Source organism: Gymnoscopelus microlampas, assembly GCF_963454915.1.
Source record: "Gymnoscopelus microlampas genome assembly, chromosome: 18".
In the NCBI taxonomy this organism is placed as follows: domain Eukaryota; kingdom Metazoa; phylum Chordata; class Actinopteri; order Myctophiformes; family Myctophidae; genus Gymnoscopelus; species Gymnoscopelus microlampas.
Genome location: NC_139955.1, coordinates 28,419,162 through 28,438,335, shown reverse-complemented (window position 1 = coordinate 28,438,335; position 19,174 = coordinate 28,419,162). Strand labels below are relative to the sequence as shown.

General features: G+C 41.8%; 1 protein-coding gene across 1 annotated transcript; it reads left to right on the top strand.

Annotated features, from left to right (window-relative positions):
• Positions 1 to 382: 382 nt before the first annotated feature.
• Positions 383 to 17,636, top strand: LOC311034007 (GTPase IMAP family member 9-like; the record flags this gene model as incomplete). Its single annotated transcript, XM_084041746.1, has 3 exons — positions 383 to 1,003; positions 1,130 to 1,549; positions 17,607 to 17,636. 3 exons carry the CDS (start codon positions 383 to 385, stop codon positions 17,634 to 17,636), a joined length of 1,071 nt encoding a protein of 356 aa, XP_083897872.1.
• Positions 17,637 to 19,174: the final 1,538 nt, after the last annotated feature.

The following is a 19,174-nucleotide window of genomic DNA, read 5'->3' as shown; positions in this document are numbered from 1 at the left end:
TATGAGAGTGATATTGTGAATTAAACATTCTTCTCCACAAACAAAGAAGATTGCAGTTCACAATAGACAAACAAATAGATGTTAAGGATAGATGTAAATGTCATCCTATCATACAGGACTCATCACAGAGTTCAGAGTCCATAGTAAATTACAGCACTGTTTATTACTTCCTGATAGATAAACCATTGACCAAAAAAGAAAACAAAAGCAAGTTCACCCACAGCTCTTCACCACTTGCTGTTTTATATCCTCTGTGGTTGCCTCATTTCAAACAAGAAAGTGTGTGTGTGTGTGTGTGTGTGTGTGTGTGTGTGTGTGTGTGCGCGCGCTCATTTGATACTGTTGTGTTTCAGTGGCAGGGCATAGCGGGTTGGACTCACCAATGTCTCCCAGTGTGTCTGAGCTGAGACTGGTGCTGCTGGGGAGGACTGGCGCTGGGATGAGGGCAGCAGGAAACACCATCCTGGGCAAGGAGGACTTTGGTGCTGAGGCCAGTCCCTCTTCACAGAACCAGAGGAGCAGGAGGAGAGAGGGGAATGTCTGCGGGAGACAGACGGTGCTGGTTGACACTCCAGACTTCTCCGGACGCCCTCGGGAGGACATGAGACAGGATGTCGGGCTCTGCGTCCATCTGTCTGCCCCCGGACCCCATGCCTTCCTCCTGGTCATACCAGCGGAGCCCTCTGAAAGAGAGACGAGAGGCACAATGGAGGAGATGGAGGAGATGTTTGGAGAGAGCTGTTGGGAACACAGCATTGTTGTCTTCCTACATAAAGACACTACGAAAGAGCAGAGTGTTGAGGAGCTTCTCCAAGCAGGCAGTCGGGAACTCCAACAACTTGTAGAGAAATGTGAGAACAGATGCCATGTCCTGGACGTTAAGGACAGAAGCCATGCTAGTCAGGTTTCTGAGCTGCTGGAGAAGATAGAGAACATGGTGGCAGGAAAACCGGAGAACTTCTACAGCACTCAGATCTACCAGGAGGCAGAGGCTAAAGTCAGAGTAATAGAGAGAAAGATTCAGAAGGAGAGGGAGGAGAGGAAACACATGGAGGAGAAAGAGATGAGAGAGAGGTTTGAGAATGAGCTAAAGGGCTCTCTGAAGAAGATAGAAGGACCAATTCAAAAGCACGAGGGAGACATCAGGATGCTGAACATTAGAATAAGTGAACTCAAGAGCCAAATGAGGGAAGAGGGGGATGAAGATAAGAAGAGAGGGCTGAAGAGGGAGCTAAAGAGGGAGTCTAGGAGAAGAGAGGAGACAGAGAGGAAGCTAGAGAGGTTTAGAGCAGAGACAGAGAATGAAAGGAGAGAGATGGAAGAGAGACACAGACAGGAAATAGAGCAGATGAGAGAAAATTATGAGAGACAGACCAGGGTGGAAGCAGAGAGAAACCTGATGAAGGTTCTCCTGCCTGAGCTGCACAACCTCTTAGTCTCAAAGTCAAACATGCAGAGGGAGTTAGGGAGTCAGGTGGAGGAGTTAAAGTTGAAGTTGAAGGAGGCCAGTCATCCCCTCAGCTTTGATGCTTGTGTAGTCATCAGACAAGTTGGGAAACTGTTTAGTAGAGGTGTCTGGAGATGCCATTATTTATTTCCCTTTCTGTTGAATCAGGATAATTACTTTTATCCATATTCGTATTTACACAAAGTCAAGTATGGTTTTTAGATTCTGTTTGGGAAGGTTTTCCATTATGAATAGATTTTATATCAACCTTTTAGGATTTTACTCTGGTTACTTACATTTTAAGGTCTTATTTGCACATAACCATTTAGTTTTATGTTTTATGCCAAACCTACTGGTAGGACATCTTTCTGTATTTTTGGGAGCTTTTCTGCCTTTAATTGATACTAGGGTATAGTGGAGATGGACAGGAAACAGGGAGCGAGAGATGGGGAGAGACATGCAACAAAGATCGTCAGGGAATGGGACTTGAACCCGCAATGCACTGTCAGGCTACATCAGAGCTTAAGTGCCCGGACTGCTACGCCAGCGGTCCAGGCCTATATTATAATGATGCTTGGGAAGGCTCTCAATCTCCATTATGAATTGATTTTTTGCAATAGTGGTCAAGTTAGCTGATAACACAACAGTGATAGGCTTGATCACGGTCACAGACAACAGGAGAGCAGTGGAGAATCTGACACAATGGTGCCAGAAGCAAGGCTCTCAATGTCAACAAGACCAAAGAGCTGATGGTGGACAACAGGAGGCCATGCAGCAGTGTTGCCAGAATTTGGGAGATAAATAAGCAACCAGGTCTATGAAAACGAGCCCAAAAGAAGTGACTATAGGCCACATGAACTCTTTGAAGCTGTATGTATCAGCTATTTGAAAATAGCCGATCTACAAGCAATGTGACGCGTTGCGAGCTTGTAGATCTGCTATTTTCAAGGATTAATCTTGAAAAAGAATGTTTTGAATACACAAATCTTGTATGGGGGTTCCATATTTTCAGATCTGTGGCCAAGTACATATTAATTTGGGGGGTCCTTGACATGAAAAAGTTTGAGAACCACTTAAACAACATTTAGGATAGAAGTCCAAATAAGCAACCACACTAAGACCAAAAAACGCAACCCGCAACTACCAATATTTATAAGCAACAAAGCCCAAAGTCGCTTATAATAAGCAGACATGGCAACCCTGGTCAGCAGGTTCAAATTCCCTAGGTGAGCTAGAGGTCTAGGCCTCTTCAGATACACTGAGGTAGAGCTGACTCCGATAATAGTCACAGAGAAGGAGCTTCCATCTAAGGGTCTTTATTAACAGGAGAATATGTACAATGCATAACATAACACATATAAGCAATATATTTGTACAGTACTAAATAAACAGTAAACAATCACCATGCCCAAAGGCACACAGCCTAACGTGTTTTCCTTTAAGAAAGCAAAAGGCTGTCAAAGCCAGTAATGAAAGGACAGGACAGCCAACACATAAAGCGAGTACACACCATAAGCAGTCAGGACTTTGAACTGGTGCGCATGCTCAACACCATAAAGCCAGGAGAGACCCAATAACGATAATAACCTCATACCTGACAGACACCATATACTGGTGGGTAGGGACGGATTAAGACTCACACGAGCCCCTGGGGCTATTCTTTTTCACCCCCCCCCCCCCCACCCACCCCCTCGCTACCCAGAATGAGCAGTCAGGTTAGCACATAAACACAGTACTCGGGTTGTAAGTCATGTGTGGGTCAAGAAAGCACCTGTAGACATTTTCTCGTACAGGATTTACAGTCTAAAATGGCCCTATAGGAGAGTCGGGTGGAGGCCCTGTTTATTACGGCCCTATATGGGCATTGTACTGCATAGGCTGAGGGGCCCACGTAATTGAGCGTTAACCTATATACATTTTAGTGAATTGTCATTACCTAAATGTGTCGAGTTATTATTTAAAGGTCTAGTGAAATGAAAAATGTGTTTTTCACAATTTTAGAGCATATGGTGACTGTGGTCATCATTGTGGGCATACCTTACAATAGATGCTCTGTTTTGGATGAATCTCATTCAAGATGACACCCAGACGGTGTATTACTCATTGTAAACTTAATCAGCACACTAAAATATGTATCTAAAAACATTTTAAGTTAGAAATAAGCAACTTGGTAACAAACAATCTGCACAGTGGCCGTCTCTGTCTCCCTTGGCCAGCTTGCTCATGCAGGCTACAAACAATAACACTGCACACCATGTGAGTGAGGTTCTACGTGCCATAGCCTGAAGGGATGGAACCTTCTGATTGGTTATGAGGCAGTTTCCATGAGATTCCAACCTAAACTGTTTACAAAATAAAAGTATGCCCAAAAGCATTCATTTGGAATATAACCTTTGACATGCGCAAAGCGGTTCAGCATGACTAATCTGCTAGAGATAGCTATAACAAAAGCAGTGGTGGAAAAAGTAATTTTTCACTTAAATAAAAGTATCAATACTGCAATGTAGAAATACTCTGTTACAAGTAAAAGTCCGGAATTCAAAATTTAATAAAGTAAAAGTACAAAAGCATTGCCATCAGAATGTACTTAAAGTACCAAAAGTAGAAAGTACTCATTGTGCAGAATGTCCCATTTCCATTTCACATGTTTTAAAATGTATACATTGTATCAAAATCTTTTGAAAGTAGCAGATCTACAAGCTCACAATGCGCTGCATATCATTGTGAGCTTGTAGATCTGTTATTTGGCCGAAATGTATATAGGGCTTAAGTGGTTAATGTATGTTGGTGAGTAGTATCTGTTTTGTTGAAACCATTTGGAGACAAAGCCAATTAATGTTCAAAGCAAACTTCAATGGAATATCTTCTTGGCTGTGGCCAGTGGCCTACTGTAATTTATGTTTCCAAAAGTAGTTAGGCTATACAAAACCTAAATCTACTAACGTGAAAGTATAATCAATGATTTTATAAAATGAACAAAGAATTAAGCTACATGAAAATGATACTCAGTTACAGTAATAAGAGTATAGGGTACTAGTTACTTTGCAACGTTGTAGCTACACTTATATCCCCAGCAGATGGCAGCAGAGGAATACATTCCTGCAGGCTGTGACAGACACTGATACAGTCCTCTACAGAATCAGATACCATACACTACACAGACAATCCATAATTAGGCTACACAAACAAAGAGAGCTCTGACATATTCATCATTAAGCATGATTGTTTTCATAGGCCAGCAGCCCATAGTGGTAGATTACTAGCAGCATGGTTGACAAAGCACTGTTGAAAATCCTATTCTGTAAAAGGCAATATGATTCTTCCATCACTAGTGTAAGTCATTTGGTGTGTTTGTGTGTATGGTGGGTGGATGATGTGCATTTCTGTGTGTGTTCCTGTATTTGTACTGTACACGTGTGTGTGTGTGTGTGTGTGTGTGTGTGTGTGTGTGTGTGTGTGTGTGTGTGTGTGTGTGTGTGTGTGTGTGTGTGTGTGTGTGTGTGTGTGTGTGTGTGTGTGTGTGTGTGTGTGTGTGTGTGTGTGTGTGTGTGTGTGCGCGCGCGTGTGCGTGTGTGTGTGTGTGAGAGATGTAAACATTTCATTTCACAGTGTGTCTGTATGCATGTCATGTGTCCAGTTTAAGTAACTGAAATTAAATGTAAAAACAAACCTTATAAACACACACACGCATAGACTATACAATTCTTTAAACTATATTTCCTTGACAGAAAACCCAAATAACATAATGATCATGGATTATGTTTTAAACAAAGTCCCCGAATGGTGGAAGTAATTTTGGCCTGGGTGAAAATAATGTTGTTGGTCGTAATCATCCTTTAATCATCATCATGGAAACCTAACAATGAACCTACAGTGGGTGACCATTGACTTTGTCGTTTTTTTTCATTCTTCTCATGCGTTTCATGCAGGGCATGTATGATTTCCACTCTGTGCCACTAGGGGCAGCAGCGGTCTACTGCCTACAGCTGCCTACAGCCCACAGCAGACAGCAAGAATATATTTGTTACTAGTATACTGTATATCCTCTCCAAACTGTACATACATTACTTTACACTTTTGTATTATGTTTTGACACTTGCTTTGGAAAATGTAAACGTATGTTTTATCATGCCAATAGCTCATTTGAATAGCAAAATTGTTTGTTTTGGGGTTTTTAGGCACTGTTTTTCCTAGAAAGACAGAGAAAGATCCTGTCTGTTGCTTACAGTACAAGATGTGACATTTATATTAAGCAAAATATTAAGCAAATAAAGTTAGATAGCATGATGCTGAGCTTAACATTAGTTTAATTTTAACGTCTTAATTGATAAAACGAGACGGGAAAATAAACGTATTTTTTTCTCTTGCCAATAGCTCATTTGAATTGACAAATTGTATTTCTGTGGTGGTGGTTCAGTGGCACTATATATATATATATATATATTTAATATATACTGGGGTCATACGTTCTGTGCTTTCTGTGTGTGCACTTATGCCGTGTGTCTCTTTCTTTGAGCGGGGGGGGGGGGGGGTCTATCAAGGCAGGCTATTTGTTCAGATGCAATTTCAGCGTGGCTATTAAATAGGCAAAAAAATCTGATCTACAAGCCCACAAAGAGTCGCGATGCAACTCTATTTTCTAACATTTTAGTCTATTTTTGGCAGAGAGAGAGAGAGAGAGAGAGAGAGAGAGAGAGAGAGAGAGAGAGAGAGAGAGAGAGAGAGAGAGAGAGAGAGAGAGAGAGAGAGACACACACACAGAGAGAGACACACAGAGAGAGAGAGAGAGAGAGAGAGAGAAATTAATATAATATAGGCCTACTATATATACTTTACTCGTAACAGAGTAGGCTACTTCTACATTGCAGTATTGATATTTTTACTTAAGTAAACTGCAAACCAAAAAACTCTTCAACGACATGTGCTCCTTGTCCAGTCTATTCATCGCTAAACCGGTTATGTTAATTATCTCTCTCTCTCTATACAAAGACAAAGTCTCTTTTATCCAGATGCGCTCTCTCTCTCTGTCTCTCTGTACAAAGACAAGGTCTCTCTCTGAGAGAGAGAGAGAGAGAGAGAGAGAGAGAGAGAGAGAGAGAGAGAGAGAGAGAGAGAGAGAGAGAGAGAGAGAGAGAGAGAGAGATGCATCAAAGTAGGGGTTCTCAATCTTTTTCAGGCCATGACCCCCCAAAATAACCATATTGGGGACCCCCATTTTGCGTGTGCGGCTTTCATCATCAATTTAAAAATAAAGATGATCGGATCATCTGTGAAGCATTTTCATATACGCTGCTGTCTCGTTAAAACCAGCTGCGGGTGAATATTATCCAACACATCACCACGGTTAACGCTACGTTCATGTTTACTGCATTACATTTGTAACAACAGCATAATATTGGGTTGTGCAGGTGAGATTTCGAAAAATCTTCAGTGAATGCTTTTAGGGACTATGCCTAGGCCTACATAGAATGTGGAGGGAGAAGGGTACCAGCTGCACTCGTACCCCTTATTAACTGTAATATGCTCATTCCATGCAGCTCGGCAGAATGCGTGTGCGGCTTTAGTTTGATGAACATTGAACCTCATAATAACATCACTCCGTTCGCGACTACATACAGAACGTGTGTCGGCTCTGATGTTTATTAGACATATGGACCTCCGCTCAGGTCCTGGAATCCAGAGCCTTATGTCAAGACTTGGCTGCGAGCACATCGCACGGCAGAAAGCACAAAAACCAAAGTGGCACAGCCTGTCATGTCAGATAACCCCGACCCACTTTGGCAGTTTTTATAAGACAGGGGTTATTGGCGTCTTTTTGGTTTGTTTTATTTTATTTCCTCGTTTATACTTATTTCCTCCTCAATATTGTTTAAGAATTAATGTGCTATCCATGACATGCTGTCACCAGTTTACCAGTTCACTGTCTGTTATTTAATGATTATCGAATATTGGCTAAATGTTTACAATTTCTTCTGTCCAAACAATGAAAAGCACTAAGAAAAGGCAAGTGAGTCTCTCTTTAATTAAGCATGATGAGCCATGTGTTTTCCACAAAACAATTGAATATCATTGAATATAATTGCACCCTTGTCATACTACTATGTTATTAGCTTTCAGTAGGCCACCACAGGCACAGACAGTGCGTTTTAGCGCAGCGCGGCCTGGCGCAGCGCGGCGGAGTGGTTGCGTGCGGGGGGTCGGGGGGCTTTCGTGGGAGGGGGGGACGGGTGGATCAGAGCTTAACCCTAAAACCGAAATAAAGTAACAAAAAAAAAACTCCAATCCGCTCAAGAACCTTGCTCCCCCACTTCCAAAATTAGCACTAGCCTACAACACTGGCCCAGTCTCTTGCCAAACCGGTTATGTTAATGATTATTCCAAATAAGCCAAGTGAGGAACTCTGCTATCAGGTTCCCCCTCCCCCCTACAGTACCTCTGTAGGCCTATCTCTTCTATCAAAGTATTTGTTCAGATACAAATTCAGAGCGGCCAATTTTGATATTTTTAATGCGCCTACATGAAGTTAGAGGGATGGGCAGAAATGGTGTAGGCCAGTGGTTTTCAACCTTATTGGCCAGTGGTTTTCAACCTTATTCCCATCAAGGACCCCCAAATTGACACATATTAGCCCAGGGACCCCCATTTGAAAAGATATGCCAGGGACTCAACCATTTAGATTTCTTGGGCGTCCCAATCTACACTGTATCATCATCATCAGTGTTCATTTAACTCTGAGAGTGTACAAATGGAACCAAATGGACCCTGACGGGTCCATTTGGTTCCATTTGTACATTAAGAGTTACAGACACATAAGGGTCAATTTGGTTGCTAACTATTAATTTGGCTGGGGACCCCCTGGAACCCCCTCAAGGACCACTGGTGGTCCCCGGACCACTGGTTGAAAACCTCTGGTGTAGGCTATTTTCAACTGTTAATGGGTTTTTCTTTCTTCACAAATTAATTCTACTTTGTTGTACAACAGTGTCCCATAAAAGTAGCGAAAATAGCCGATCTACAAGCTCACAAAGTGTTGCATCATGATTTGAATTCCGACTGAAAACGCCACCCTTGCGTCTCCGTGTGTACAACCAAATACGCATCTTTCCTGCACCGATGACGCTTGGGGCTTTTACAGCGCTGCTCCTACACTACCACCGTCAGCAACAAGTGGACATGGAGTAAATGTACTTAGTTACTTTCCTCTTAGTTACTTTCACGTGCATATAAATGAGCCACGCGGTCTTATAAGAATGAAAACAAACGCCTCGCTGTTGGCCATGGATCACATGACGGTCGTCTGTTACGGTCATGGATGAACTCAAAATGTTACTTGAGTTCAATCAAAGTAAAAGTGCAAAAGTATTGGCAAATAAATGTTTGATAATAGCTGATCTACAAGCTCACAATGCGTCGCAATGCATTGTGAGCTTGTAGATCGGCCATTTTCAAATAGACTATATGAAATAGGGCAAATAATGTATGTTTTATAATGTAATGATTTATATCTGCAAAGTAACTAGTAACTAAAGCGTTCAAATAATGGTAGTGGAGTAAAAGTACAATATTTTCCTCTGAGATGTAGTGGAGTAGAAGTAAAAGTAAAAATAGCAGGTCAGCATGCTAATAGCGTGAGATTCGAACCCGGGTCGTAAAATCGCCGGACATCAGTTTTAACCGCTACACTAACTGGACTATTTCATTTATAGACGAAAGAGGTAGAATCATACTATACAGAAATTGATGCGAGAAAAAAACAACATATAAGACGTCTGTCTGTCTGTCTGTCTGTCTCTCCACGGACTTTTCAGACAGACAGACAGACAGACAGACAGACAGACAGACAGACAGACAGAAACCAATGTGTGTCTGAACATTTCTAAAATGACAGAGATGCGTTCCTGACTGCCCGACGCTGAACAGAAAACCCAATTTAAACGCTCTAAGCACACGTAATTATTGCTAGTTATTATTATTATTATTAATAATAATATAAGACATCTATCTGTCTGTCTGTCTGTCTGTCTGTCTGGCTGTCTGTCTGGCTGTCTGTCTGTCTGTCACAAAAAAAGTGACTCCAAAGCGGCACCTTGTGGTAGTATTTGGAACTTAAATTTACTGCAAAGCGGGTGAGGCAAATGAGTGAAGTGATACTCTTATGAAAAGCGACAAAGTCAATGGTCACCCACTGTACATTAAATGTTACTTTGGGAGTAAAGTTCTGAACCATCATTACTTTATTGTTGTCAGTATGTCCAATTGCATCTCTGACCACCTCCAGGAACGACTGGATCTTTATTGTGGTTTGTGGTTTGAGTGACGGGATCTAACAAGGTGTTTTGGGAGCTTTATGCCAGCTGTAAAGGGGCTGTAAGGGCATTGGTGGAGTACTCAAATGTTTTACTTAAGTAAAAGTATCAATACTGCAATGTAGAAGTACTCTGTTACAAGTAAAAGTTTGGAATTCAAAATGTACTTGAGTGAAAGTACAAAAGTATTGGTATCAAAATGTACTTAAAGTACCAAAAGTAAAAGTACTAAAATGTTTGAAAATAGCAGATCTACAAGTTCACAACGCGTCGTAATGCGACGCGCTGTGAGCTTGTAGATCGGCTATTTTCAAATAGCCTAGGTATACAATAGGGCTAAAGTGGTATGTTTTATAATGTAATCATGTATATCTGCAAAGTAACTACAGTACAATATTTGCCTCTGAGATGTAGTGGAGTAGAAGTAAAAGTATTGAAAATTGGAAATACTCCAGTAAAGTAAAAGTACCTCAAAATTGAACTTAAGTATAGTACTTGAGTAAATGTACTTAGTTACTTTCCATCACTGCTGTAAGGTAAGACGGCATTCTGTAGTGAGAATAATAATAATAAACTTTATCTATAAAGCGCTTTTCAAAAACAATGCTACAAAGTGCTTTACAAGATAAACACCATCCATAGGGATAAACAACAACAGTCAATTAAAATTCACAGGTAAGATAACAAAATAAAAAGAAAACATATACGACGTACACATACATACACGTACAGAAGAATGTCAATGCCAGCTCTGTAAAGGGGCTGATAGGGTAAAGACAACACTCTGTAGTGAGAATGTATTTCCATGTTAACCACTTAAACCCCATACTTGGTAAACTAGACATGAGTTGCCTCTTTACTTGGTGCACTCTTTTTTCCCTAGTCTGGACTCTGGACCAAATCACTTGGACAAAAATGTTGAGAATGTTCCCCCCAAAATAGGGATGCTGGGCTTCAAGTGGTTAATGCCAGCATAAAGGGGCTGTAACTGTAGAAAGAAGTCAAAGACATTTGTTATTTAGAACGGTTAAAACTCTAAGTTGAACCTACTTTTATACGTTCAAACTTTTACTGGGCTTCTACCAGTTGAAGAAGGAATTTGTATTCTGCATGTGTTGGGAAATGTCAGATTCAATCTATGGGTTTGTTTTCAGAAGGTCATAATTAGCTAGCAGTTTTGAGGCAATTATGGCAAAAGTGCAGCAATTTCCCTCTGGAGCAATAGAAGTTGTGCAAGGAGAGTGAACCCTTACCAAAGCGCACATATGTGTGAAGTGCTGGTGGTGTGTTGCTGTAGTTTTTTGTTTCCATGTTTATGTATTTAATTAAGCTTTACAGAGCATGCCTGCCATTGGCTTTTTAGCAGCCACCGACCCAGGTCCACGATCTCACACCTGGGAACCATAGTCTGAACTCACTGACTGAAGCAGATACAGTGGAGCAGGAGTGCCCTGTTAGATAAGGGAAAGCCTATAATTTGTTATACCTTTAAAACCGGGAAAGAATCTGTCATTTTAGATATTGCTATGTACTGTATATAGCAACAGGAATTTTGCATACTTTTTAAATAAGAAAATAGAACATTTTCTGAAAACTTAAATTAGGATTTAGAAGGCGTTTTTAAAATCGGCCTCTGTCTAAATGGGTCAAGTCCTTGATTCTTGAGGAACCACTGAACTCACTGACTGAAGCAAATACAGTGGAGCAAGTTTTTTTTTTTTTTTCAAGTTGTTCTGTTTCTGAAGGACTTTTCATCCCCAGAATGTTGCTCATGGATTTCCTGTAACACAACATGCTGCAGTGCCATAGTCAAATTTGATCTATCTTATAAATCTTACAGTACAATTAAGAAATCTCTGTATGTCTTCTGTTCTGTCTGACTGTCCTCAGTCCATTCTTACTGCATTTTTCTCCGTTGGTTGATCAATTAATCTGAAATCACACATTGACCATTGGCATATACGCATGGAGAGATGAAGCAGATTTGTAATTAATGATCAATGCTCGTCCCTTGACACTTGCTCTTAGCAGTGTTCCATTCTGACTGGCTGCTGTTGCTGCTCTGACACCTGAATCTCTGCATGGGGATTCAGTGGTGCTTGTTAAGTGACTTCAGCTCTTGATAATAAGCACTGATAATTAATTTGAATCAGCTGTGTGGAGGGAGATTTCAGGGTAAGTAGGCAGACTAATATGACCTTTGGATTTCTGTCAGGTTGTGTTCCCACATTATTGTTGACTGATTTGATCCCTCAAATGAATTGCATGACCGACACCAAGGTTCACAAACATAACAGAAGACATACTGTATCACAGGTTGTTTTCTAATCACTTGTTTTTCGATGTGCACACTGTATAATTTGATTCAGGTGTGTAAACAGTGCCATGTATCGTTTCTGGATTGGCAGTATCGCAAGATTTGGTTGTCAGGCTGATTGACAGTCTTGCGATACTTTGGCATGTTCAGAAACATACTTTGTATTGTGCTATTTAGATACCTCAATAAAATGACACAGTGAGTGTACACATCGAAAAAGCAACACAGCAGAAAACAATGTGTGATTTGTCTTCTAATATTTTCCCGGGCCGAGTATTTTACAAAGGTTGCCGTTGTTCAGAAATAGTGTTTGTTCATAAGCTAGTCCACCTGGCCCTCATTGACTGCAATGTATTCCACCGAACTCCCGGCTGCAGTTTGCCTCCCAGTCCGTTCACTTCCGCACCCCTTTGTTATGGGAACAAAGGGGTGTGTTGCTGTGTGTTGCATTCGACTAAAGCATGGAGTTCAATGTTGGTGAACCAGGCGTCAAGTCAAACAATAGGAAAGAAGCAATGTCGTTGACCCCACTTGGCAGACATTTCACCTGTAGTTTTCTTTTAGTGAGCCGCCCGCCTCTACCCAGACAAGGCACCCCAATCTTGGGGATGGGGCTGGGTGGAGGGGACCTTTAGGGGCAAGTTTGCGTTAGGACAGAAAACAGTACTGTATACGACCCTTCTCACAAACACAAGGCTGATAGTGTTGTTTGCACCGCCATTTGGCTTCGAGTCTAAAGGACTTTCATTTAAACGCATAGCAAGCAGAATAGACTTGGCGCACCATATAATCCTGTGTTGTTGTTCATGGACATGTGTAGTCAATAAAGCGAAGCAGCCTTAATTACAAAATGGTCTCATCATTTGTGTCGGCAGGAACCCACAGTAGCACTCAGTGTTATATACAGTGACAACAACCAAAGACTGGAACATTTATTACATTACAGTTACATGGCCGTTCTCATGCATTTTCCCTCCTTAGTGGGTTGGTCAATGGATCTGAAATTGCACATGTGCATTGACCACTGGCATATGCAGGGACTGACAAAGCTGATTTTTCACATTCCCCAAATTTGTTGTTTATTAGCATTTTTGCCATGGGTTATGAGATCTCTAGTCCTTGGGTACGAACTAGTAACTTTAGAATGTGTAAATAATAATTAGCACTAAGAATAAATGTCATTTTTTAGTGCAGGGTGAAGGAACAGAGAAAATGACATAAACATTAGATACTTTCACTGTTTGCTTTATCTGTCTCATGCAGCTCTAGTAGACGAAACATGGGGAAACTAGGTTGTGTGTAATGCCTGGCTTGACATAAGCTTGAAAATTTAATCAGTCTCATCATTCTACAATAGATAGTTCTAAAGTTATGCATGACAATGAATGTGCTAATTGTCCCTCTACACAACTTGAACTTTGAGATCCAATGTTCAGTATGAATTCAGAAGAGATGAACGCTGGAGCAACACGGACAATTTAAGCCTTTTATTGTTTAGGTGCAAGTAAAAAGTTGACTGACGTTTCGGTCTTACGACCTTCCTCAGAGTCATGAATGACTTGCTCCAGCGTTCATCTCTTCTGCATCTATTGTCCCTACCCTTGTGACGCACCGGACTGGCCGTTTAAGGCTGAGGCGCAACAGTAGAATCCCTTTGTTCTCAAGTTCAGTATGAATTGTCATGGCCTTGGGTTGTGATTTGATGGCTACACACTACAGGGTGTAAATGAAAATGTTGAACTATAGTGACTGCCTCATTGTTAAACTTGAATGCTGTACATGTGTTGTTGGTGGGGGTATAAAAGCAGATGTGCAGCTCACATTGCTGTGCGGGTGTGTCTGTTAATTGAACCAAATCAACAGTGACATTGGCCTTGGTGTTTAGCAAAACTAAAGGTGTGGTTAGTAGAGCATAAATCTCCACCAGTAGGCATGCTCTAATAATTGTGATTTATACCGACATCCAAAGTAGCACAGCATGTGATTACCAGTTATATCGACTCTACTGCCTTCTTCCCTCTCTCTCATACTCATGTGTTGTCTATCTCTCTCCATTGTTCTTTCATATTTCTGTCTTTCAAATTGCTCTGTAATCGGCAAAAGTCTGATTTTAAATGTGTGATAATGTGTGTGTGTACTGTATGTATGTGTGCAGTATTTGAACCAGTCAACCATGCCATTGAAAAATGACTATGGACACAAATATTGAGGGGAAGCCCTGGTGGGTATCTCATATTGGAACAAAAAAACTTCTAACGGACCAGTGGAGTGGGTAAGAAAGCATTACAATACAATTATAGCGTAGAGATCAAAATGTCATCTTTCACTCGTTGACAAACAGACTAGATAGAATAAATACACAATCGATATCAAAGAAAACAGACAAATCAGAAAACATTTTAGAACAATCCACCACAGACACTTCATTTGCACTCCGCTACAGCTTAATGAGCTATAATGTTGACGTTGCTAGGGCGGCGTGCCCTGTTGCTATGCAGCCAGGGCTGGTGGAGGAAATGGCTCTGGTTGGAGTTTGAGGGAAGGGAAGGAAAGAGATGTAGCCAAAAGGCTATTACTGCACACACACACACGTGTGTGTGTGTGTGTGTGTGTGTGTGTGTGTGTGTGTGTGTGTGTGTGTGTGAGTGCGCGCGCGCGCCTTTGCACATGAGAGTGCTGGTTGCTTTGTGTTTGTGTGAACTGTATATGTGCATATGTGTGTGTAAGTGTGAGCAGGCCTATTTGTGTTTACTGTAAAGCGACCAACACATGAGTGCTGGTTGCTTTGTGTTTGTGTGTGTGTGTGTGTGTGTGTGTGTGTGTGTGTGTGTGTGTGTGTGTGTATGTGTATGTGTATGTGTGTGTGTGTGTGTGTGTGTGTGTGTGTGTGTGTGTGTGTATGGAGGCTTCACCTCAAGCCTGAACCCAGGGAAGCCGTGGAGAGGGCATTTATGAAGGAATTCTGTAATTTTCAAAACTGTGGTTTGAGTTTCACTCTTTTTTTACAAGCTGGTTTGGGCACTGATAATGGAAAACGGCTGCAGCGAGAGAGGGGGGGGGGTGAGAGAGAGACGAAGAGAGAGGGAAGGGGAGAGAGAGACAGAGACAGAGGGAGAGAAAGAGACAGGCAGAGGGAGACAGACAGAGACATATAGTCAGACAGGGTAACAAAGGCCAAGGGAGAGAGATACAGTAGAAGAGACAGAAGCCACAGAGACCGATGCATAAACATTAAGAGACAGACAGGCACAGAAACATTGCAATTTATAGTTGTAATTCAGGCATTTAGCCGACACTTATCCAGTGCGACCTTTACTTGCCGGTGAAGTAGATATAGATAGATATATCTGCCATTATTGTTGTAGTTTACAGGCAATGGGCATGCATACACGAATTGAGCTGTGATGTAATTGTTTTTCCAAATCTCTACGCTGTTCCACTGAAACTGATATATTTTTTTAAATCTTCACTTTTTCTTTTCTTTTCTAAATCTTTTCATTAGAGTTTTAACAATTATTCCCCAGGGGGAGTCAAACATAGCTATTCTCAGAAAAAGAAAAGTGCTGTTTGTGTGGATGAGAGGCCCAAACATAGACGAAAATGGGTGTTTTTCGAAATATCTATGCTGGTGTGGACAGGGCTTAAGAGAAACACTAAGAGACAGACATGACACAGAGAAACATTAAGGGCACTATTTAGACAATCTATTTGACCCTCCAGAAAAACACGATTATGCGATCACATAATTCATTGCATAATCAGCCAAATGGCACAGATTATGCGGGGGTAATTATTTTTCAAAAAGGGCGCATAATCGCATATTCACCACAATAATCACATCACAAAATGTGCGGGCCATATTTTCCGCATATTTCCGCATATTTCGCAACTTCACCACATAAAATCACATAAGAATCCTGCATATTTCATTGCAAAATCAAGGATTTTAGCCCGTATAATCAAGGATTTTGCCCACGTTTTTCTGGAGGGTCTCAATGGCACATGGTAGTGCATGATCTAAAGCTGCACCTTGGGGACGTGTTCAACTGCAATTTTGATAGACGGCAGATAATGTCGGCGCAAAGTAAGGCACAAAGGGGTGGAATTTAATATCTGAAGTAGTCATTGGTGTGTTTTGGGCATTAGAGCAATCAGAGTGTTGTCTCCTATTCCCTTTATGTGCCCTGCACCATGGCACATTGTTATTTAAATGACAGATTTGGCTATTTGGAGGAGATATGAAACAATTTCTGCCGAGGAAATGGATTTGCTCGTGCTCAAAGTGAGACAGACAAGTGTGTCTCAGACATGTGTGTCTCAGACATGTGTACACACATGCACGCACGCGCACGCACACACACACACACACACACACACACACACACACACACACACACACACACACACACACACACACACACACACACACACACACACACACACACACACACACACACACACACACACACACACACACACACACACACACACACAAATATACTCCAGCCCAAGAGACCAAGGGGGCCTGTTAAGCTACTGAGTGCTATTTAGTCTCAACAGGGGAAATAAAACAGAGTGACAGAATGAAATGTGTAATAGAGCTGGCTGTAAAAGTATGGAATGGCATGGAATGGAACATAGCCTGACCTAACATGACGTCACTCAACCTGTGCTAAGAATTTGTACCATGAGAATGACCACAAAATGTACTGTAGGTATACATAAATACAAATAATTACACCATTAAAAAAAAAGAAATCAGTTGTGTTTTGGTGCTGACGAGAGACAGACCAGTGCCTCCAGAAAAAGAAGTGGACAAACTGATTTTATTGTAATCTGAGCCTGACCCCAAGTACGATTAAGAACAAAAAAGCAAGCTGTCACATAAATACGGTCGATGGTTTGCCTAACACTGTCTATATTGTTGAAGCCATTGAACTACCGGAAATTTAACCTCTAATCTTGTTCTATACCCATCCTTCCTGTAACACCCATCCCTGGTTTATACTGTGTGTGTGTGTAGACACTGACCCCAGTGTCTGCGTTCAGTGATGAGGCATTGCACATTTTTGTGCCAGTGCGGGCAGTCCTCTCCCTCTGAAAATGTTTAGACGGACAGCCACAAAAGCATAAGTAGAAGTGTGTGTGTGTGTGTGTGTGTGTGTGTGTGTGTGTGTGTGTGTGTGTGTGTGTGTGTGTGTGTGTGTGTGTGTGTGTGTGTGTGTGTGTGTGTGTGTGTGTGTGTGTGTGTGCGTGTGCATGTGCGAGTGTGTGTGTGTGTGTGTGTGTGTACTGTGTGCACGTGTGTGCCAACACAGTACTGTACATGCGGTTCCAGAGTTAAATATCTTAACCACTACAGCATAGACGGGCACAATGCATCGTTTTAAGACCATGTCCACTGGGTATCATGTTAGCAATGCTAAAACAAACATCTGGTTATGTGTGCCAGTGTTTTCTATGCAGTACACTGGGAAGAAGAAAAAAGTAAAAAATCTTGATGTGTGGTGGTGTTGTGGTTGTTTTTATCACAAAGGAAGCTGAACGGAGGAAGGCCAGAGAGTAGACATCTTAACATCTCGACCACCAATAAGGAATTCAAGAATGGAATATTGTCAACTTCAACCACTTGGCTGTGTGAACTCTGATCGTTGGGAATATATGCTCTGTTGGACTGCACCGGTTGTGTCAGTATACAGTATGTCAAGAACAATAGAGAACAGAATGCTGTGCTATAAAGAAAGTTTGCTGGTGGTGGACACTCAAACCTCTTTACTCCCTCTTTACTCAAGTATTAACTTAACTCTCTCTAACTCTCCCCCCCACACTCTGAGCCGAGGTCACTCAGAATAGAGGCTTTTTTTAATGAGCATTTAACGTTAATGTTACACTAACAGTGCGGCCGTTAGCTCATGTTCTATAACGCCCGTCTCACATGCTGTGCCTCCACTCCTCTCTCAAATCTCACCCTGTATTCTCTCTATACGTCTCACCCCACACCTCTCTCTACATGTCTCACCCCACCCTCTCTCTCTGTCTCATCCCACACCTCTCTCCATGTCTCACCCCACCCCTCTCTGTCTATGTCTCACTTTCTCTCATTTCTGATATTTCTGTCCACCATTCTATCCTACAATCGTTCTCTTTTTTTCCGGCTTCTTTTCTCTCCTCCCTTTCAATTTTTTATTGTTTCCCTCTGCCTTTCATTCTCCCCCTCTTTCAGTCCTCTTTTCTCCACTGCCTTACTTTCTCTTTCTTTCTTTCTCTCCTCTCTGTGTGCTCTGACCGCTGCAGTGTGATTTGTAGCGTAAGGACCTAGCGTGCTGGCTGAATCACACACACACACACACACACACACACACACACACACACACACACACACACACACACACACACACACACACACACACACACACACACACACACACACACACACACACACACACACACACACACACAGCATTTTAATGATTTTCAAATGACCAGCTTCCTCTTCTTTATATATATAGAAAAAGTGCTACACCACTGATATGTGACGTCAGCGTCACACACCGTTGCCCAAGGTTGGCAGGTTTTCCTGCCCGCCTGAAGCCTAACTCCAGCATCGCCAACCCAATTGCCAGAATACAATTTCTGCAAACCACGGATATGTTGAATCTTGACGTTTCTGAACCTCTTTGGACCACGCTGACTCAATGCACAGTTCTGACATGAAGGTTAGGCATAGTTCTTTTAGTTAAGGTTAGGGTAAGGGTTTGTTGTTAGGGTTATCGGTTCGGGTTAGGGTCTGGATAGGGTTAGTTTCCAGATGGACCACATTGAGTTGACATGGTCCACATTCCGTCGTCTTCAACAAATTATCTAGAAATGTTGATATAAAACATATTTTTGGTTCAGAAACATAGCGATTTAACGCATTCCAGGCTGGCGTTACTGGTCCGTTGAGTTCCTTCATGCCGCAACAGCTAGGCTCCACAAGGAGCGTTGTGTTGCGTTGTGTCACTGTCATTGGCCGGGTTTTACAATAAGGAACTACTTAAGGAGTTAAGAAGGGTCCTTAAGAAGGCTCCGGTAAGAAGGCTGCCTTATGTTACAGGTGTTTCC